The following is a 23,414-nucleotide window of genomic DNA, read 5'->3' on the forward strand; positions in this document are numbered from 1 at the left end:
GTGAAGATGTGGAGCAACAGTAATGCTCATTAGTTGCTGGTGGGAATATAAAATTGTATAGCCACTTTGGAAGACAGTTTGGCACTTTCTTATAAAAGCAAACATACTCTTATCAAGGACTGAGGTTGCTGGGTAGTATATTTACCCAAAGGTGTTGAAAACTTAGCCCACAGAAAAGCCTGGATCAGGATGCTTATAGCAGCTTTATTCCTCATTGCCAAAACTTGGAAGCAATCAAGATGTCCTTCAGTAGATGATGGATAAACAAACTGCGATACATCCATACAAAGGAATAGTACTCAGTGCTAAAAAGAAATGAGCTATCAAGCCACAAAAAGATATGGAAGACCCTTAAATATTACAAAGTGAAAAAAACCAATCTGAAAAGGATACCTATTGTATGATTCCAACTACATGACATTTTAGAAAAAGCAAATATGGAGATAGCAAAAAGATCACTGTTTGCCAGGGGTTTGGGGGGATGGAAAAATGAATAAGCAGAGAAAAAAGGATTTTGGGGACAGCAAAAATTTTGTAGGATATTACAATCATGGATATGTCATTATACATTATACAAACCAAGGAATGTACAACACCAAGAGTGACCTTAATGTAAATTGTGGACTTTGGGTGATTATGATGTGTCAACGTAGGTTCATCTCTTGTCACAAATGTACCATTCAGGTGAGCAATGTTGATCACAGGGGAGCTAAGCATGTGGGGGTGGCAGGAAGTATATGGGGAATCTCCGTACCTTCTACTCAACTTTGCTGTGAACCTAAAACTGCTCTGAAAAATAAAGTCTTGGGCCGGGTGCGGTGGCTCACACCTGTAATCCCAGCACTTTGGGAGGCCAAGGCAGGCGGATCATGAAGTCGGGAGTTCGAGACCAGCCTGGCCAACATAGTGAAACTCCGTCTCTACTAAAAATGCAAAAAATTAGCTGGGCATGGTGGTGGGCGCCTGTAATCCCAGCTACTCGGGAGGCTGAGGCAGGAGAATCACTTGAACCCGGGAGGTGGAGGTTGCAGCGAGCCATCGCACTACAGCCCAGGTGACAGTGCGAGACTCCATCTCAAAAATAAATAAATAAATAAATAAATAAATAAAATAAAATCTATTAAAAACAAACAAAAAAAAAACAAAAGACACCAGAGCAAATTTTATATTAATTTTATTTAAGTATACATGTCATATAAAAGTTTCATCTCATAACTTTAAAGACACATAATTACTCATATATATAATGCTTCAAACTACTTTATTAACTATCATTAATCCTTTTGGTCCCTGAATCTGCCTTTGCTTCCTCTTCTAAGGCTTGATGCAGAATATAACTGCCCATGGAGGGCAGGGGACAAGAAATTAAGGGTCCCAGGGAGACCCAGTTTCAGTTATCCTTGATGATGCTGAGAGGCATTCAGCACCACGAGCACGTTGTTCAAACATAAATGAGAAAATAAACTATCTGAACAATCTTCATGAGGTTTTTCCACACAAAGTGTATTTCACATTTCTATAGATTTAACTACTAACAAGCTACATCCAAGGAACTTAACTACTACTGAATCCTCGGAGGTATCATCAATATCCGGCTTCCAATTTCCACTCTCTAAAATATTTCTCCATTGTGCTCCTAGATTTCCAGGTGCCCACATTTACAGTAGGTATGATTTTCTGGGGCTTCAGCCACTGGACAAAGCGCTTCATTTCTAGGTAGCTGCTGTGTTCACTGTAAGGAATTCCTGTAACAAAAAAGAAACGAATTTGTACACTAAAATCAAACTAATTTAAACTTTCACAATCCTAAAATAAAATAGAATAAAACAAAAGAGAAAAGCAATCCACAGTATTTTTGTCAAAAACCCCTCAGTGCTTTAGTTCTGATAAGAAAACTTGATATCTTTTATGAATAATAAAGATTAAGACATTAAAATGATACCGATATGGTTTGGCTCTGTGTCTCCACCCAAATCTCATCTCAAATTGTAATCCCTATGTGCTGGGGGAGGGGCCTGGTGGGAGGCGATTGGATCATGGGGGCAGATCTGCCCCTTGTTGTTCTTCTGATAGTGAGTTCTTGGTCAGGCATGGTGGCTCACGCCTGTAATCCCAGCACTTTGGGAGGCCGAAGCGGGCAGATTACCTGAGGTCAGGAGTTCGAGGCCAGCCTGGCCAACAAGGTGAAACCCCGTCTCCACTAAAAATACAAAAATTAGCCAGGCGTGGTGGCACATGCCTGTAATCCCAGCTACTCGAGAGGCTGAGGCAGAAGAATTGCTTGAACCCAGTAGATGGAGGTTGCAGTGAGCCGAGATCGTGCCACTGCACTCCAGCCTGGCGACACAGCAAGACTCTTGTCTCAAAAAATTAAAAAAAAAAATAAGATAGTGAGTTTTCAGGAGATCTGATGGTTTGAAAGTGCGTGGCACTTCCCCCTTTGTGCTCTCTCTCACTCTCCTACTCCGCTAGGATAAGATGTAAGATGTGCTTGCTTGCCCTTTGCCTTCTGTCATGATTGTAAGTTTCCTGAGCCCTCCCAGTCATGCTTCTTGTTAAGCCTGTGGAACTGAGTCTATTAAACCTCTATTCTTCATAAATTACCCAGTTTTAGATAGTTCTTTAAAGCAGTGGGAGAATGGACTAATACAGATATGAAACTTAGAACATTCAAAAATCGATTACGTTATTGCGTGTATACTTAATAACATGCATTTCCAGAGAGTCCTATTTAATTAGGTTTTTCTTATTAAACAATTCTTCCTTTAGACACTTTACTTAGCTACAGGTTTCAGGAAAATATGGAAGAAATATGAGTCAAATGTGAAGAATAACAAGCAGGAGACTCTCACTTCCAGAGAAGGTAAGCAGATTTGTCCCCAAGCTTTGCACACATAAAAAAATAGGAAAAAAAGAAAAAAAACACACACCCTTTATCTTCTTTGTTGAAAATCAAGTACCACAGAGAAAGGTGAAAAGGGTCCTATTTTCAGTATACTAGGGTCTTCAGAGGCTGAGGGTAAATCACTGGTCTGGTGACACCCCAAACATGTTTCCATCAGCTGTCACTGCAATAAGCCAACTCAGAAGGCAGTGGTAAACCTCCTTCAAGGATGAAAACAGGCAAGTCTGTATCTCCTGCTGTCACCACATCTAACCCATCATCTTCCTGCTCCCAATCTCACATTGTCATCTATACTTCCAGTATACAACCACAGTAGTCCTTTCAAGTTAATTCTGCAATTTCCTCTCAATATCACTGATCACAAAGTGAAATGATCTGTATTCATTAATGTCTAACTACTAGTCAAGCTCCTTTATATCAGTTTACAATGGACTAGATACAGGATTAGAGTTGTAGAGAGATGAAAACTCTTGAATTATTAAATTCTTTGGTGCCTGTTTTTGTTGGATTTGAACCTTACAACATTTTTTAAAATGTAAAGTAATTATAAACATTATAAGTGAGAAAATTTAATAACTATACCATATATTGAAATGTTTCCTTTGGTCTGGGGAATAACATCTGCTATTCTAGTGAACTTGTTAGAGTGTGTCCATCCTGTAGGTCGAAATGCCAAAATCTGATTGTATTTCCCACCACACTTCTTCAAATGACTCTGTAAGCCCTGTTAAATTAAAATAGCATATTGAGGTCAATGGAGACGAGTTATATGGAATAAAACAGACTGATTAAAGATGTTATACTGGCACAGGCATGGGGAGTTTTCATTTTTAAGCATTAGCTTCAACAACCTAGTGCTATGCTTCTAAAAAATAATCACTGAAAAAATATATAAAATGTTTTCTCCTTTACTTATCTGAAGTTAAACAAGTACAGTCTGGAAAAAAAAGTATAGTGAGACAACTTTAAACACAAGCAATTAGGTATAAACAAATTACAATTCTGATAGCTACCAAAAACAAAAACTACTCTCCAAATCTTACTCTACAGAGATAATAATATCAACAATGGTAAACACCAATGCAAACATATCTCCATGCATATACACCAAAAGGGGATAGCTAGGTGGATAGAAATAATTTTATGTGAATGGCATTATACTCAACACAGAGATACATTTTACAGCTGCTTAATAGCATTCTTTTCAGGTGTTTATGCCTTTTACCCTTTAAACATGAACTAGATTTATTTTAAAACTTTTCATACCACTATTGTTGGAAGTAATATGCTCCCCTTATAAGTCTTGAGTAGAACAGAACTTCCCCAAACTAATCATAAATGATGACATTTGATAAAACTCTTAGAAAATCAATGACTGAAGTTCAGTCTTCGAAAGATAACAGAAATCCAGTTATAAATAATAATGGCACAAGGAATACAAAAAAATCTAATACTTTTGGTCTGAGGACTAAAATCCATAGTTTCAAAGACTTAGAATGAATAATAAAATTCATTTTATTGATGAATTGGTAACAATCCTTTAATCTTTTGTATCAAATAAGAGCCTTTTATTAATTAGAAGTGAATATAAAAATAACTACCATAAGACAACCATATTTCTTACCAATTACTATGCACACCAAAAAAAGTTAAAGTTATTGATACATAACTAAATTTCCATTTCAATATTCTTGGCTCTGCAAATTTGCAAGTTTTTGCCTTGCTTAGTCTAGGACCTAGCTAATGTAATATTATTTGTTTAATCACTATTCCTTCTGCCCTTGTCCTCACAAAGAAAGAAAATAATAAGAAACTGAGGTTTAGAGTAATTATACATATAATACATAAACTGAGTCCAACTTTCAATACACATCATCAAACCTGTCCATTCCTATTTGTCTCTGCAAAACCATCCAGAAGAATTAAATGATAACTAATATTTGCTTTTTGTGGGACAAATTAGAGTTACCACAAAAACATCATTAGCTTGTACCATAAACAAAAACTTTGGATACTATCATATAAGCCAAATCTACAGAAAAAAAGACTACCAGCAGCTACAAATAGTCCATTAACCACAATCTGAGAACTATTCTCATGAGGAAATTTATTAAGAATACTTTAGTCAATATGAAATCTCTGATTTATGACTTGTCTCTCTCCGTTTATTGGTAACCAGTTTGGGAGAAAAACACTTTTAGCAATGTTACTAGAATTATTTTTTCAGCATGCAAATAATCATCTATAACATCATTGTTATAACATTTTACCACAATCAATCAATCAGGTTTAAATCAGGTGGTAGTCAACTACGTAGCACATACGTGAACTTGGGATGTTGAACTAGATAGCATGAATTGAATTTATAGCCTTTCAAAGGCTTTCAGGCACGCCCTGGGCACCTTGAAAACTGTATTAGGATTACCTTTTCACAAAAAGTAATTATCTCTCATGAAACACAACTTTTGGCTGGTAAAAAAAAAAAAAAAAAAAAAAAATGGCTCTAATTACAAACATCAGCTTCTACTCCATCTGTGTTTTGGAGGTAAGAAATCTTCCGAGGCCGGGCGTGGTGGCTCACGCGTGTATTCCCAGCACTTTGGGAGGCCAAGGCGGGCAGATCACGAGGTCAGGAGATTGAGACCATCCTGGCTAACACGGTGAAACTCCATCTCTACTAAAAATACAAAAAATTAGTCGGGCGTGGTGGCAGGTGCCTGTATTCCCAGCTACTCGGGAGGCTGAGGCAGGAGAATAGCATGAACCCGGGAGATGGAGGTTGCAGTGAGCCAAGACCAAGCCACTGCACTCCAGCCTGGGGGACAGAGCGAGACCCTGTCTCAAAAAAAAAAAAAAAGAAAAAAAGAAATCTTCCGAAAATATTTGGGTAAATGAGGGACAGGGGAGGAAAAAAACTTTTCACAATAGGCCATTTTCTAGTTTTGTTTTTAACGTTGTGAATGTATCATCTATTCAAAAATATTTTAAATACATATTTCCATTATCATTGCTAGAATGTTTAATAAACAAATATTAAAAGAAAAAAAAAGAAGTCTTCAGAAAATGTGATCAATACCCAGTCACTTTAATGGAGGAAGAGGAGGGACTACTGAAGGCAATACCGGTAAATATCCATTCTGGTATTACATAGTTGCTAGGGTCAGTGTGGAGGACAAGAAGATACAGACTTCACTTTCTGAGAGCTTACAGCCTAGTGGGCAGGAGGTCAGTAAACCCCACCTTCTAATGGAAACCACCTGCCCTTTCTCAGCTTTTTCTATCTCTCATCGTCTATTACACCATCAGCAGCTAGGAGCCTTACAGACTGACCTTTTCACAAAGAACTTGTGTTTTATTATAAAATCCTAGACGTGGAAACATACAGACTTGATGACTATCAAAAATATAGATTTAATGACTCCAGATCACTCCTCCAAGGACACTAGCCTCAAAAAATCATTCAAAATCAACATTTCTGAGTTATTAAAACCAACTTGAATTCCTGTATTAAAAAGTTATGCTTAGGTCAGGCATGGTGGCTCACACCTGTAATATCAGCACTTTGGGAGGCTGAGGCGGGCAGACCACTTGAGCTCAGGAGTTTGAGATCAGCCTGGTCAACATGGCGAAACCCCATCTCTACTAAAAATACAAAAATTAACCGGACATAGTGGCACATGCCTGTAATTCCAGCCACTCAGGAGGCTGAGGCATGAGAATCGTTTGAACCTGGGAGGCAGAGGTTGCAGTGAGCCAAGGTTGCACCACTGCACTCCAGCCTGGGCAACAGGGTGAGACTCTGTCTCAAAACAACAACAACAACAACAACAAAATGTTTGAGTTTGTAGTAGTGAAAATCTAAACCTTGTTTAAGTTGGGATTTGTAAATATATGCTGTCTACAAGAAGGCCATATGCATCAGAACGCACAGTCTGTAGAGTGGTAGGTTGTGACGGAACTGTCAGAGAGGAAGAGGTGGCCCTCTTCCTGTTCAAAGTGGATGCACTTCATTACTTATTTTTCAGATCTTGCTCAGAAATCTTAGTTCATCAATTATTCTCTTATCTTAGATTCTGCCTGTCCATTAAAACATAAAAATCCTCATCTCTGATGGCCAACAGACAAGCAACCCTCCTCCCTTTGGCCATCAAAGTATCCAGCTCCTCTTCACGCCATGCTCTAGTCTTCCTGTCTCCATTGCCTCACCTCTCATTCATTCTTTTTATTTCATAAACACAATAGCAAATGTGAAAATACATTGTTTCATGCATTATGTTCTGAATTTATTTTATTATACAGGTTTGATGTATTCAATTGCCAGGTGTCAAAATGTTAGTATATGGAATAAACGTTAGTTAGCATATGAATAAGTCTGACAAATAAGCCCCCAAATCCCAGCAAGGTCATATCATATGTCTTAACTTACACCTTGGAACTAATGCTCAAACTTCCTCTTAGGATACACTTCCACTATTTCATTTAATTGTCGCAACAAGTAAATTTTCAATATTTATCAATCTAGAAAGGCTTAATATTAATACAGAATAGAACAGACCTGAAATAAAGTAAGAACTTCTTAGATTCTTCACTCATTTCCCCACTCATCCAGAAAGAACTGGAAAATTATCTTAAAAATTGAAGGTTTGAATGACCAGATAGCTGCATACCTTTCCATTTTTGTTCCTTCCTATATATTAGTTCTCTAGCTCCTAAACTTCTGGTGGGCATATGAATTACTCTACAGAGTTGCACATCTAGAAAAACTATGAACATTTAAAATTCCTCTTAAAAGATCGTCTAGGGCAAATTTTACTATGGGCGACTCTATTATAATTGAATTCCTCTAAGTTAAATGAAGCTTAAAATAATCAGATTACCTTTTTTGTTCATCCTAAAAGACATATCTCTTGAATGCTTACCTTAAAATTAATTTGCATCATTGGGAGAAGGTGAACCAATGAACTGCACATGTCGGTAGTGATGAGTGAATTAATTTCTGGTATATTGAGGCACTGTAGAGTTTTATATTTTTCCCGGGACATGCCCACTTTTGAACCTAAAACATCAGCAATGGCTATGGGCAAAAGAAAAGATTAAAAATAGTAAACTTACAGCTTGTGAAAAAAAAGTTACAGCTTAAGCAAATTTTAAGGTAAGAATTTACCAAATAAAAGGAAATTCAAAACATTCACACTTTTACCATGATATCTCAAAAAGGCTGAATCATTTTGTTAGTTTACTGTGTGGAATGAATTGTGAGAAAACCAAATAATTTATTTTTAAAGGCTTATTATTTACTATTTAAAAACTGCAAAAGTGTATAGAAAGTGGGTAGAGGAAAGGAAGGAACTAAATTTGAAGAAATTAAAAGCCCCAGCTTTATCATCTTTAATGTTTGATATAATGTGGCCATACGTAAGAAGAAATGGAAAGTATTTTGCAAATTAGTACAATACTACCTGGACAAACTAAGTTATACATCCAGAAATCATTTAGGAACAAAAATTAAAACTGATTGCCAATATAATTATTATCCTCAAAGAATGCAGCAATACAACTATGCATTAATCATCTTTCAAAGTTTACTAAATAACAATGTAGCATGGGCAGCTGCTCTATAAATTTCTTATATCTAGAAAGCCTAAATTAAACACAATTATCAAATGTTTCCCTAAAGTCAAACCTTTCAAAGATTAAATGTTTCAAACTGTCAAATTTTCCTTCAACTTCAAAGGTAATATTGAATCATTACAGGAAATAATTATCAAATACAAGAGTAGAAACTGAAAGGGCATTATGCAAAAAGAATCTGATCTTTATAATATATTAATGTAAATTAGATACACCTACCACTCACCTAGGAAGACTTTCTCTTTTCCAATAGAGTAAGTGCCACAGACAACAAGAGCATGTGGGTTTAGAGTTACAGCCTCAAAGGCAGTGTTGATGGCAAACCGGATAACCTCTTGCTGAGATGGAAACGTGTATTCTGGGCTACAATATCTGTGATATGGAAACATGGTACTTACTAAAAGAACAATAAAAAAGCCATCACCTTAAGCTGGATGCTATTTTAGAAAACAAGCGTTAGCAACTTACATACAATGTAATATATTAACATTGTATGTAATATATTACATACAATATATTACAGCAGTGTAATATATTAACACCACAAGTTATCTCACTGCCTGTGGTTGGAATTATTTACCAGTTACTACTAACTTAAGATCAAATTGTAAGTTTTCAATTTATCTTTTTCATTATATTTCTTTTATCACTCTCAAAAAATTGTCTTTTTGAAGACTTTTTTCCTCCAAGAATATTTCTAGCAAGCCAGCTATTTTAGTTATAAATTATAAACCTCACTGTCTTTTATTTAACTCCAAACACTATCAAAAAATCATATTGATAAGGATTATATTTGGACTAAAGACTGACAATAAAAAATGATTAAAGTAATGAAACTAAATATGAATTTAGTGAAACAGTTTTAAATCAGTTAATATTGACATGGTTGATATTAATATCATTTCTTACAGACACAAAATATATATACTATGTGTATATATATGTACATGTGTATACACACACACATGCACATACACACACACACACATACAAATACAACAGATCCAGTTGGGTCTATCTCCATGCAATATAATCCAGTGAAAAATTAAGCTACTATCTATCTATCTATATTTGAGATGAAAAGTAAGCACTTTTTCACTAAAAATGTAATAAACTGCAAAAGCCAAAGAAACATATTTTTCCCAATTTTCAGAATTGTTTTTGCTAGTCAACCACTAGAGAAGAGGAAGAATAACCTTTCTCCTATAAAAACCCATGAGGAAATTCAGAATCATATCAGAATAGAACTAGGTAACAAAAAAGGGTTTTTTAAAAAACTTATTTTCTTAATTTATCCAGTGCTTAAAACTCATATAGAACAATGGGAAAACCAGTTATAGTGTGAGAAAACTGGATGTGGAAAGACCATCTTTTACTAAAATATTGCATCCAAATGTACGTCTCCTTGAAACAGGTTGAAATGGTTAAGATAATTTCTAACAAGTTGATGAGATATTTTAATATATAAAATCACATCATATACCAGAAATATATACAATTTTTATTTACTTAATAAAGCTAGGGAGAAATACATACACAGTTAAAATGTAATGGCTTGTGCCATTATATTTATAGCACTCAGGAATTCAAAACTGTCACTTATAAATTATCTTTTTAAGAAAAGAACAACAGCAACTTCGGATACTCAAAAACAGAGTCACATTTTGACCTCTGTCTTCTCTTCACAATTAATAGCTACACAGTTACTCTGAAAGGACAACTTAAAAGGGTGTCTTCCTAAAGTTTGCTCCTAAGTTTTTCTTCCTTGTTTCAGTAACAGGATTCTCATGTAACATATTTTCAAAAATAAATCACACAAAAAAATGAGCTGTAGTCAGTTAACACATACAATCTCAAATTTGCCCTTAAGCAAGTATATATATATTTTTCAAACAGCATCCTTCTGATAAAGAGCCTTAAAATAATAATTGGCAATAAGCCATCATTTTGATAACCATAATACAGAGAGCAAAGGCTGTCAGTGGGAAAAGGAAACACACAAAAAAAGCCTGTCTTACGTGGTATCTAAGTACAGCATATGGACTTTCTGGTCCGCAAGAAGAGAACGTTCCATGCTGGGATCTGCTCTGAAGTCTCCCGTGTGTAATATGACAGTACCATTAGGAAGATAAAAGAGGATCATGACAGCACCTGGACAGCTGAACACAAATGTCAAAGGAATGTTCATAACACAGGCAAGCACCTAAAGGAACAGTATCTATTTCAATATCAACAAGTTAGCACGCTTTATTAGTTGACCACAATGACATGGCATTGCACTACAGGAAATGCGGCACTTCAACTCAAGGAAATTTACATCATAAAAAGAACTGGTGTGCAGGAAAGGCAGACCCAGGTTGCTCAAACTCCACACATTCCCAAGAAAAGCATGTCTTCAGGACTGGCCCTTGGCTGGCTCCTAGGAAATGAACTCTGAACCCTAGGAATATTATGCCTGGTAAGACTGTTTTGTATGCCTGAGACACTGAACTATGTGATACTAGCTTGACGCTAACTTTGTGATCTATGGTGAAAACCCCATAAAGTTGACTTTAAAAATCAGAACTCGGCCGGGCATGGTGGCTCACGCCTGTAATCCCAGCACTTTGGGAGGCCGAAGCGGGTGTATCACCTGAGGTCAGGAGTTCGAAACCAGCCTGGCCAACAGAGCAAAATCCCGTCTCTGCTAAAAATACAAAAATTAGCCAGGCGTGGTGGTGTGCGCCTGTAATCCCAGCTACTTGGAAGGCTGAGGCAGGAGAATCACTTGAACCCGGGAGGCAGAGGTTGCAGTGAGCTGAGGCTGTGCCATTGCACTCCAACCTGGGCAAAAAAAGCGAAACTCTGTCTCAAAAAAAAAAAAAAAAATCAGAATTCAAACTGGCAATTAAAAAAAAAAAAAAACAGCAGCAAAGTTAGCAGACAAAAACTTAAAGGCAACCTAATGTAATAGCTTGGCCTGGATTTTAGGTAACCTAGATTTAGTCTTCTTTCTCTTCATCTATGACCTCTATGTTACAGTGGGCTAACATTCTATGGAAAGTAGAAAGAAGCAGAGTTGACAGTTGTGTTTTGACAACATGAATGCTGATAGTACTTTATATTAAACGAAAAAAAGAGGGAAAAATGGAGGCCATTTCCAAGAAAAAAAAATCTTCCAAACCTTTAATATCTAAAGCCTGAATGATTTCTTAGTTTAAAGAGGGGTAGGGGGAGATAAAACCGACCTCTAGTATCTGAATGGAATACAAGCTGTTAATTTATGTAAATGATAAATGATACTAAAGAAAATGGCAAAATGTTATCTTGCAAAGAACAGCAACAACAATATGTTAAAGTATTTAAAAAAATAAGATGGAATCTCAGATGTCAAGTGCAGTAATTTAAACTGGATAAAAAATGGGTTAGATAACATTTAGAAGATCCCTTTAATTTTAATCTCTGATTCTATAATTGGGCACATTATTTTTCAAAAGGAGAAACATCTTACTCAACTTTTAAGAAATATCAAGCATATTAATTATAATGAAAAAAGTTATTAATCATGCCAATGTGTTGTCCTTTTGAACATTTAAAAAATGTGCTATTAAGATGACTTTAATACTTACTGATTGGCATCAAGCAAAACAACTTTGACACCATTCACAATACATTCAGTGTCCAGTGGCAATGGGTGAATATATTGTTCTTGCACATGAAGCTTGTTCTTCAACAAATTGCCAGTTATCTGCAAAACAGGACGTGCTTATTGCTGATGCAGTAAAACACTAAATATTTTATTTCATACCTAGTTTAGAACCATAGCATCTTAATAACATCCATTTTCCTACTTATATTTAAGTAAACACTCCACAAGGCCAGGAAGAATTTCCTATAATGGCCGTGCCACTACTCTGCTTGAACATCGTCACTGACTTCACCTCATCTGTGAAGAGTCCATCCTTCCCACCATGACATACAAAAGCCTGAGTGATCTGGTTCCAGCCCGTTCCTGTGGATTTGTCTCCTGTTATTCCCTACCTTGTGTTCTAGCCATTTTGAATTATCTGAAGTGCCTGGAATGGGCATATTTCTCAGGTGCCTGTGCCTTTACATAAACTTTACTCTCTACCTAGAATGCTCTTTCCTCTGCCTGGTCCTGGAATCAGACAGATTTGCATACAAGTTCAGACTCTGCCATTGCTAGCTCTGTGACCTGGGGCACATCACTTAACTTCTCCAAACCCCAGGTGTTTCATTAATAAAAAGAATTCCTGAAGCATGCTTCAAGAATGCTGTGAAGATTAAATCAAATTCTAGTTCAAGCCATTAGTAATGAGCATTAAAATGTTCACTTTTTAATAATTAGTTCGAGGTATCTTTTACCACAAAACTGTGTCTAACCTTAGCCCAGGACAGGATAAAGCACTCTCTTCTCCCTACTCCTAGGGAGTACTACTTCTATTATGATACCAATCCCAATATGGCATTATTTATGAATGTTTCCTCTGGAGGTTATAAGCTCCTTGAAGCTCGATACAGTCATGTCCCTCAGTATCTGCAGGGGACTGGTTCCAGGACCCCCTGAGGACACCAAAATCTCAGGATGCTCAAGTCCTTTATATAAAATGGCATAGTATTTGCATATAACCTACGCATATCCTCTTTAAGTCATCTTTAGATTAATTATAACACCTAATACAATGTAAATTCTATGTAAATAGTTGTTATACTACATTTTTTAATTTGCATTATTTTTCATTGTTGTATTATTTTTTATTTTTGAATGTTTTCAGTTGCAGTTGGTTGAATCCATGGATAGGGCACTCACAGATACAGCAGGCTGACTGTATTTTGCCTTGAGAATCCATTTAGGCTTTCAGTGAATGTTAACTAAATGAAACTTCTTGTTTTAAGTACATCGTGAAATAGTTTATCTTTTGTTTCCATGTAATAAAACAGATGTTTTCTAAAAACTGAAACTTGACATTAACTCGTTTTAAGTTTAGAACTTTTATGTGGAATATGTTTCCTCATTTTTTTTCTAGTAGAATGAAAGATCTTACTGGTTTAATTATTATTTTTGAACCAAATTGCTTAGAAATTCACAGCATTCTACAAAGTCAAAAGTTAGAATACTAAAACTTACCTCACTACAATAAACTGGAAATGTGAAGTGTTTAGACAATCCAGCATAATGATCAGAATGAAAATGTGTGAGAAAATAGGCTGTGCAACCTTCAACCACGCCATACTGAAAAGCATCAACTGTAAAGCCGGTCCCTGCAATAAAAATACCGACACAGTACGATGAGCAAGAGCTAAGATACCCAATTTGATTATAAATACTGAATGAACCCTCTATCCTCTTTACCTCTTATTTCCAATTTAACTATATTTAAAAACTTATACCACATAAATTTAACAAAAGGTAACACTAAAGATGAGAATGTCTTAAAAGTTTCTACCAAGTATCTCAGTATAGAGACTTTTATTTGTGAATAATTGCACCAAAATTTTTTTTTTTTAATTCTAGGTTACAAACCAACTACTTCTTTGTTTTAACTAATACTTTCATAATACTTAGCACTTTACTTCTGCAAAACAGTAAAAGGAGAATGCTAACTTTCTTCTAAAACATGAATTCTCAATGGGGGCAGTATTGATCTAAGGAAGCCAAAATGGTTGAGGGCCAACATAATCTCACATATGAGACAAACAATGTATCTACCATCTTTGAATTTTGCTGCACAGTCGAACTAGAGGAGGGGGTGGGAAACAAGAAAAAAAATGCCTAAAAAGGCTGCTTAGAGGAGCAGTAATGAAGAAGAGGTTGAGAAATACTGTTCTAAAATGTGCTCATGCAAGAAATAATTAAGTGTACTGACTGGCGATGTGCAAATAAATAAGCATAACTTCCCAATTCTATTGAGGCTTATCAACACATGGTTTTTGGATCATTTAAAGTATAGAAAATTGGCCGGGCTCGGTGGCTCACGCCCGTAATCCCAGCACTTTGGGAGGCTGAGGCGGGCGGATCACGAAGTCAGGAGATCGAGACCATCCTGGCTAGCATGGTGAAACCCCGTCTCTACTGAAAATACGAAAAAAAAATTAGCCGGGCGTGGTGGCGGGTGCCTGTAGTCCCAGCTACTTGGGAGGCTGAGGCAGGAGAATGGCATGAACTCGGGAGGTGGAGCTTGCAGTGAGCTGAGATTGCGCCACTGCACTCCAGCCTGGGCGACAGAGCAAGACTCTGTCTCTAAATAAATAAATAAATAAATGAAGTACAGAAAATTAATCAAAATAATTATTAAAAACACCACTGATGTTATGAAGTATATAAATGCTATTCTTTACATAAACATATTGAACAAATTATAGATCTAGAACATCAATAAAGCACTTTAAAAATCTTTCAGCAACCAAGTATATTTTGGCAGCAACCGAAGTATATGAAAGGGCAGAGAAACTAAGTTCTAATACGGTTTTAAAATTTTTGGCATTTACTATGATATGTAAAACCTGTGACATTTCCCATCTTTGAAACTATTTAGTACTTTGTATTTCTCACAAGCACTTAGAGGCTGCCTTTTATTATAGTTATTTACAGAGATGCCTTTCCTCCTTTTGTATTAAGCTGAATCCCTATTCCTCTCTTACTAATCTTTCTATAGCCCATAATATCTACCTAACTAGTATAGTCACTTACATAGAGGGCATGTTTAATAGAAACTTGATGAATTGAATGGAGCAAAAAAAATCAAATAGGCAAAAACCAAATCTACGTTAGAGGCTCATGAAGTATCATAAAAGCAAAGGAAACATATACAAAAAATTGTCTCATACACACACACACACAATGGGCAATAAACACAAAGTTCAAAAACGTTGTCTTTGTTGATATATCGAGTACTGACATTTCAACTTACCAGGTATTTTCTTATAGAATGGACATGTCTTTTTTCTTGATCCTCCTACATTAGATGACTCTGGGATTTTCTTGTTGCCCCTTTGCAGCCCACCATGAGCTGATTTTGTGAAGACTTTGACTTTACTTAAATTGACTGCTTCAGATTCTGTATTAATAAGGTGATCTGATCTCTTCTGACACGCTCCTTCCTGCAGTGAATTTGACTTTCTACATCTCTTTTTTTGACGCTGTGACCTCTCACTAGAAAGTTCCACAGAAAGCTGACTCTCATGTAAAGTACTTGCATCAAATTCTAAATCACTTAAAGATTTTTCTGCTTTCCTCTTGCACTGCGAGGACCTCTTTTGATTAGGACTTGGAACTGGATTTAAGTTTATCCCTTCTAATGCACTTTCCCCTAGCAATTTCTCTTCTTTTCCTTTGGGAGGTAGTCCAAAATACACACCTATATCCATTTGCTTCATTAGCTTGGTAGAAGGATGTCTTGCATTATACTTAAGACCAGAAGGCAATATTTTCAAATACTTCGGAGCAGGTGTACTAGACAAGTTTTCTGTATTTAAAATTGTAGCTTTACCAACTGGCACACCCTCTAATGCCTTTCTGCAGAAACATGCTGAGTTAGTATTATTCTTAGCATTCAAGTTCTCACTTGATAATTTTCTAATTGTATTTTGGGTTGGTTGGGAAGAAAGATACCCTTCTACCTGACTTTCAAAAGGTTTCAACATTAAACTCTTAACTAACGGAAGAGAAACTTGATTGTAAACAGATGATTCTTCAATTACCTGTTTCTGTTTATTTGATTGAGCTGAGTGAAATTCTGGCTCATCAGGTTTTGTTTTAGCTGCCTGATGAACAGAAGCAGCAAGCTTCCCTGCCAATGCAGGTGGAAACAACACAAAATCACCACCAGTACATGCCAGATCATAAGGCAAAGTACTCTCATTATTTTGAGAAATAGGTTGAGACAAATCATTTAGACTATTGAATCTATACAATCCTTCATCATACTTATCCCGAGTTAAGAAGCTGTTCAGTTCGGGGCAGCTCTCATCCTGGTCCTTCAGTAAGGGACCATGTCGTTTTTTAAAAAAACCACAGCTGTCATCAACTTCTTCGAGGCTGCCGTCTTTTGAGCTTTCGGTAAAAAATAGTTGTTCTTGTGAATCATCCGGTTTTTCATCGATATCATGAGTGTCTTCATCACTCTGAAGTGGAGAATAGGAGATTTCACAGTCACTGAAGTCATTTTCTGGCAATGGCAAATTTATGTGTTCTGAGTTGTGTGCAAGACGCAAAGCAACTCCCACCAGTTTGTCATTCTCAACAAATTCTGTAAATTGTAGAGCTTGTTGGGATGTTTGGATATGAGTAGAAATCTTTTCACTGGCTTCAGTCGGAGACGGAGACTTTTTAAAATACTGTGTCATTAATAAGGGATCATTTGAAACCGAGTTATCAGTTTGGTTCTGATACGAAGACCATCTTTCCTCAAGGCTACAAAGGACGCCTGACTTAGTCTCACTGAAACTGCCACCTGACGCAGGTGATGGGCTGCTAAAAGGATGATCACCAGCCCTGCTTTGAGCTAGCAGGAAGTGAGTGTATCTCTTGTAATGAAAAGGAATGGTTGAGGTACACAGAAGACCATCAGGACACTCTGAAATTTTAATAAAGAAAAAATATTACACGATCAAAGCATAGACTAAGCTTTGACAACATTAGCAGTATAAATTGGGTTCCATTATTTAATACCCACATTGCATATAATAAAAAGCAACAATTTTAATAAGATTAGTTATAATTGTTGATACACGGAACAAGTTTTAGATTCTATTCTAAGAATAGAATTTGAGAAATTGGTTCATTATAAGGCTTTACTAATTTGGAAACTATTCCCTATCATACTACCATGATTGAGAAACTTTCTATAAGCCATCTTGGTATATCCCTGTGTATGTTAATTTCCAGATTTATCAAAAAATGACACCTCCCTCCCCTCAAAAAAGATGTTATATTTGTTATATTAAATTAGAAAACTCCATGGCTTACAACCTAACTTAAAAATGCCTCTTAAAAGCATTTGTTATAGAACGGAATTTAATTCAAGAGCCATCTGAGAGTCTACTCAAAGGAGTTTAGTGAAAAACCAAAAGCAAAATTTTTTGAGGTGGCTTCATCTATATGACATTTTACCATGGTCTTCAACCATGGACTCCAATTTCCATTCTTGATTTTCAAGTTACATGAAAGCAAATCACTAGCAAATTTATGAGGTTTTCACTTGCTATCCTTTTCTGGGAAAGGCTAATGCCAAATTTAAAGAAGAGTTTTTTTTTTTGTATCTTCATGCAGTACTTTAAAATAACTACAGGTTAATAATAAAATGTATTCTGAATCATAGCTAACATGAAAGCCATATTGAGTATTTTTTTATTTTACTGAATTTTAACTTTTTCAGATTAAAAAAATCCATATATGGAATATAAATGATTTCAAAATATATAAATCATCACAACAACCTGTTCTCCATATATATTCCAAGTAGGATTTTCTACGTTAAATACTTATTACATATTTTAAAAGATAAAAAACATAGCATACTTTTATTATCATTTGACACGTTTTTTGTTAGAATCTTAATCACCTAGGACTCCTTCACAGTTCCTCTTCCTGTATACATAGCACGATGACTAAAACATAACCATATTTAGAAACCACACTATATCTATACTTTTTTTTTTTTTTTTTTTTTTTCAGACAAGGTCTCCCTCTGTCGCCTCACCCAGGCTGGAGTGCCCTGGCATGATCACAGGGCCCTACAGCCTCGACCTCTTGGGCTCAGGTGATCCACCCACCTCAGCCTTCCAAGTAGCCCACCACACCTGGCTAATTTTTGGTAATTTTTTTTGTAAAGATGGGGTTTCACCATGTTGCACAGGCTGGTCTTGAATTCCCAGGCTCAAGTGATCCGCCTGCCTCGACCTCCCAAAGTACTGGGATTACTGGCATGAGCCACTGTGCCCAGCCTATTTATAATTTTCTATGGAGTTCCATAATAATAACCAACTGCGGCCGGGCGCGGTGGTTCACGCCTGTAATCCCAGCACTTTGGGAGGCCGAGGCGGGCAGATCACGAGGTCAGGAGATCGAGACCATCCTGGCTAACACGGCGAAACTCCGTCTCTACTAAAAATACAAAAAATTAGCCGGGTGCGGTGGCGGGCGCCTGTAGTCCCGGCTACTCGGGAAGCTGAGGCAGGAGAATGGCGTGAACCCAGAAGCAGAGCTTGCAGTGAGCCAAGATAGCGCCACTGCACTCCAGTCTGGGCAACAGAGAGAGACTCCGTCTCAAAAAAATAAATAACCAATTGGACAAGTTATCTGACTTTTAAGAACTTTCATCTATAAAATGTCAATACTACCTACCTTATATGGTGATTGTGAAAGTTGGGTAAGTAGACAGTGTGAAAGTACCCAGCATAGTAAGGATTCGGTTAACATTTATGGAAAATAATCCAGATACTTCGGAACTTTTATGAAATAACACAACGTATTTAAACTGTTTTCTAGTCTGCCATTTGCTTTACAATTATACCGTTGACTGGTATGGTGTCTCCCAGTGTCTCATCTCTCTTTTAGGTTACTGCTTGCCTTCCTTGTTTCACTGAATTGGTATGTCTGACCTAATGAAGACTTTTTAGATTATTTAGAAACTACTACGTTTTCTGCAGTCTTACCTGTTTCAGAGCGTGGTGGAGAATCTAAACATTCAAAAACATGCCATCGAGGTGTCTGCCCTATCAATGAGGAAAAAGGCATCTGGCAATTTGGACAGTATCCATCATAAACTGGACGTATCTTTGGGGACACGTGTCGGCTTTTTTGAGTTCTACAGAGTTTTCCTGGAGTGGTTTCCTTGTCTTGGGTCTGCTGAATACCATCTCCACAACTTGAATTCTGACTAGAAGCTACAGAAGTCTGACAACCTGCATTTCCAAGGGGCATTTCATGGTCCTTCACCTCTTTAGCTTCTGTGGCTCTTTTTCTGTTTCTACTCCGTTTTGACTGGTATTTTCCATCTGTTGCTTTTTCAACAGATTTTAGAATATTTTTAGAGCCATTATTTGGATCAACTCGTTTTGGTTTTCTTTTCGATTTGTATTCCCAAATGTCTTCTTCGGAAATGTCTTCTAACATGGCAAAATGATGTTATCATTCAAGAAGTATTAATCTTAAGTAAAATGAAAGTCCATTTCTTGTCACAAACAGAAAGTTATAGAATTATTTTGCTGAGAAAAAAAAAAACAAAGGTAACAAAACCCCCACCAACTCAATGGGAATCTGCAGTGTTGGTAATGAACATATTGGCAAGCTACAAACCTTGTACCTGACAACACCTGCTATTCCATTTATACCACAATGAAACTAAGATAAACCTATCACAGGAGTAGCAACTGTGAAGTTCTCCATTATGGGTGCTATTTCATTCAAATATCTTGTCCTTTTCCAGGGCTTGATTCATAAAAATAATACTTCAAAAATTAAGCACTAATGGGAAATATAGGTTCAACAGCTTAATCTTAGAACGAGATTTGTAACATTGTTATGAAGCTACTGTCAGTTCTTTCAAGTGGACAACCGTCCAAATAATTCATAAATCCAACCACAGTCCCTGGACAAAGGGCTTAACAGGTATCCCAAACACTAAATAACTATCTAACAAAACTAGTCACAACATAATCAAAGAGATGTGTAATTCGCAAAAAACTGCGAAGTCACTGCCCTCATCCACGACTAGTGGAGACTCAACCACTTCAGTTTCCCGGGACAGTCCATGATCTTCCTCCAGCAGCAATGAACAATCCCTGCACAGTGAACAAAAAAAGTTGATATGTGAAAAAAGTTCAAATATGTGAAAGGGTGGGCTTGTATTGAGGTCTGACTCCGTATTGCACCCATGGTTCCGAAGGTGGCCAGCCCTCTGTCCACCTGACTCAAAACGGGGTCACACGCCAGCCTCTCCCTTATCTTTTGGCATTAGAGGCTGGAAGGCCAGGAAGCGGGGCCTTAATCATCTCCAGGTTAAGCACAGCGAGCTCCAAAAAGCCCTCAGAGTCCTCCCCTTCTGAAGACTCTAAGGCCCGCCCTCAAGGACCCTCGCCGCCCCCCACCTGCCACTCGGCACCCCAAGGGAGCCGCTCCAGCTGCATCCGCTCCTCCCGGCACCCCCATCTAAAAATGTGTTCGCGCCCGCACTTTCAGCACTCCCAGATGACAAAACGCTGTGTTTGTGTATAAGTGAAAGCCACTCGCGCCAGTCAATTCCAGTTTACAAAGCCTTCTCTCTGGAGGTTATCCCTACCCCCTTTACCTTTAGGGTCTTGGCGGGAACAAGTTCCCGCTGCCAGTGCCGTGTCGAATCGGCGGATGCTGGTCAAAGAGAGAGACTTTAAAAATAATTTTTAAAAATACATTGCCCTTTTAAGTCCTACGGATTTATTGTATTTTATTTGTGTTCGAAAGTCCGCTAATTCCCAATGTGGAGGGTTGGGGATGTTTCCCTTAGCGCCTCTGGGACGCTGTCCCTGAGGCCTTATTCCATGTTGAATCTGACGCTCTCAATGTCCAGGCTCGGCTGCGGCGTGGGGACCGAAAAGGGGCGGGGTGGGTCGGGACGGCAGTTTAATTACGTCCCCGGGAACTGCGCCGATTTGGACTTTTGGCACTTGGACCTATGCTTTAAAAAGAAAAAAGTGTCATTGGCGTGGAGTGGGGCTAGTGGAGGGTGAGGTGAATGCGCCGTTTGGAAACCACAGGACAGTGAACGTTTCGTCTCTCCCAGCGAGACTCTCCCGCGGGCCCGGCGGCCGCATCGGGAGCCCGGCGGAAAGATGGCGGCGCCCGGAGCCCGGGGCCGCAGCCTCTCCGGCCTGCTCCCCGCGCAGACCTCGCTAGAGTACGCCCTGCTCGACGCCGTTACCCAGCAGGAGAAGGACAGCCTGGTCTACCAGTATCTGCAGAAGGTGGACGGCTGGGAGCAGGACTTGTCAGTACCCGAGTTTCCGGAAGGTGAGGGGCTGGCGTCGGGGTGGGGGCCCCTCCCGGCACCTCCCCTTCCTCGGGGACGGCGCCCTCCCGCGAAGCGGTGGGCTAGGCGGGTTTGTGTCGCTGGCGCCCCGGGGAGTGGCCCTTCGCCTAACTTGGGCCGCTGTTCGCGTGTTCTGCAATTCCCAGGGGTCCCCAAGCGTCCACCGACGGGGGTTTCCCTGGCACGGGGATCCACATACTCGTCTGTGTATCCTGAGTCCCGCCCGCGCCTGATATTAGCCAAGTGGACAATCCGTGAATATTTAGTGTCCCCGGTGGCAATGATTGCAACGTCCACACCATTCTGTCCATTCAATCTGGTTCCCCAGTGTCTTCTGGTCATCTTTCTGCATCATCTTGACATTTATTGATCACTTTTTCATGTATCACACACAGTTTTTTTTTTTTTTTTTTTTTTGATACGGAGTCTCGCTCTGTCTCCCAGGCTGGAGTACAGTGGCGTGATCTTGGCTCACTGCAACCTCCGCCTCCCAGGTTCAGGCGATTCACCTGCCTCAGCCTCCGGAGTAGCTGGGACTACAGGCCCGCGCCACCACGCCTGGCTAGTTGTTTTGTTTTGTTTGTATTTTTAGTAGAGACGGCGTTTCACTATGTTGGCCAGGCTGGTCTCGACCTCCTGATTTCAAGTGATCCTCCCGCCTCCGTTTCCCAAAGTGCTGGGATTACAGGCGTGAGCCACCGCGCCCGGCCTGCCACACACAGTCCTAAACACTTGAGGGGATACCTAAACACTTGAGGAGATATTACCTTATTCAATTACCTCTATATCCCAGTGAGGTGCTCCTATCATTCCCCTTTTACAGTTGAGGAAATGGAAGCACAGAGAGGTTAAGTAACATGCCCAGGGCCTCACAGCTGATAACTGCCCCAGTTGGATTATACAGACCCTAGATTTGCTGGTTTCTTAGCTGTACTGTGCTTCTCCGTTCAAAGTCGTGAAACTAATACTTTTAAAAATAGGAATCAATTATAGCCTATTTCCAGGGTTTAAATCCTGGCTGTGTGAGCTTTTGGAGCATGAAGGAACAGATATTCCCGGCAGGGATGTTTGTGAAGCATATCTTGCCATGATAAATGAAAACGTATTTTACCTTCTTTGGATGGGAGTAGCATTGCTTTGCCTGATGGTGCTGGCATGTGTCCTGGCGTGACACTGAAACCACATGTATAGTTAATTGGTTGGATGTGGCAGAATTCAGTTATCTCATGGGAGGTATATCGGAACCTGCCTCCGACAACAGAGTATTGGTGTCTTTCCAAGTCTTTTGCACTACCCACCTTGAGAAGTGCTTATTTTTCCTGCTATTAATCTTATACTGGATTTGAAATATTGTGGAATTCTTACAAAAGAATTGGGTACATGAATGCTTATCCCATCAAATAAACTTTAAAAGATTGTTTACATCTATACAAATATATGATTTAAAAAAGTTTTGGTGCAGAAGGTAGTTATATAGTAAGTACACTGTTATAAACAAGCAGGCCATCAACTGGGATTTGGGGAATGTTTTTTATTTTCTAGTCTTGTTTGTATTTACAGGGAGTGTATTTTATTCCCATGAGATTTGACCTCTGTGACTCATAACTAAAAAAACATAAAATAAAATATTCAGGCTTTGTGTTTAACACAGTATGATTTTCTCCTGGACCCAATTATTGAGGACAGAATGCTAGAAATGACTGTTTTCTTGGTTTCTTTAGCAGTAAACTATAATCAGGAAGTCATAAACATAACTTTATCTGAAAAACTGTATGCTTTGTTCATTTCTTAGAAGACTTACATGTTTATAGGAGACAGTGCAGTGTAATGGATAGATTCACAGAGACCTGGAATTAGATCCTTGTTATTTC

The 23,414-nt window shown here is 38.2% G+C and overlaps 2 protein-coding genes across 4 annotated transcripts in view; one reads left to right on the plus strand and one right to left on the minus strand.

The window, feature by feature from the left end:
• Positions 1 to 1,157: 1,157 nt before the first annotated feature.
• DCLRE1A (DNA cross-link repair 1A) lies at positions 1,158 to 21,337 on the minus strand. 2 transcript variants are annotated; one of them, XM_008950932.3, is made up of 10 exons: positions 20,827 to 21,337; positions 19,193 to 20,320; positions 15,448 to 17,112; positions 13,665 to 13,798; positions 12,145 to 12,263; positions 10,555 to 10,695; positions 8,763 to 8,908; positions 7,825 to 7,979; positions 3,488 to 3,629; positions 1,158 to 1,745 (listed from the first exon to the last, which is right to left on the minus strand). In XM_008950932.3, the coding sequence occupies exons 2-10, from the start codon at positions 19,650 to 19,652 to the stop codon at positions 1,585 to 1,587; spliced, it is 3,123 nt and encodes a 1,040-aa protein (XP_008949180.3). In that variant the 5' UTR covers positions 19,653 to 20,320; positions 20,827 to 21,337; the 3' UTR covers positions 1,158 to 1,584. The 2 variants fall into 2 exon arrangements, with proteins under 2 accessions (XP_008949180.3, XP_034787413.2); XM_034931522.3 differs by lacking the exon at positions 20,827 to 21,337 and adding an exon at positions 20,627 to 20,784.
• NHLRC2 (NHL repeat containing 2) overlaps positions 21,079 to 23,414 on the plus strand; it is a 62,562-nt gene continuing 60,226 nt past the window's right edge. For both annotated transcript variants that reach the window (XM_003825604.6, XM_063607531.1), the window contains exon 1: positions 21,079 to 21,524. In XM_003825604.6, coding sequence (XP_003825652.1) covers positions 21,347 to 21,524 — 178 coding nt within the window. In that variant the 5' untranslated portion in view covers positions 21,079 to 21,346. The remainder of the gene's footprint in view (positions 21,525 to 23,414) is intronic.

Source organism: Pan paniscus, chromosome 8 (assembly GCF_029289425.2).
Source record: "Pan paniscus chromosome 8, NHGRI_mPanPan1-v2.0_pri, whole genome shotgun sequence".
Classification (NCBI taxonomy): Eukaryota; Metazoa; Chordata; class Mammalia; order Primates; family Hominidae; genus Pan; species Pan paniscus.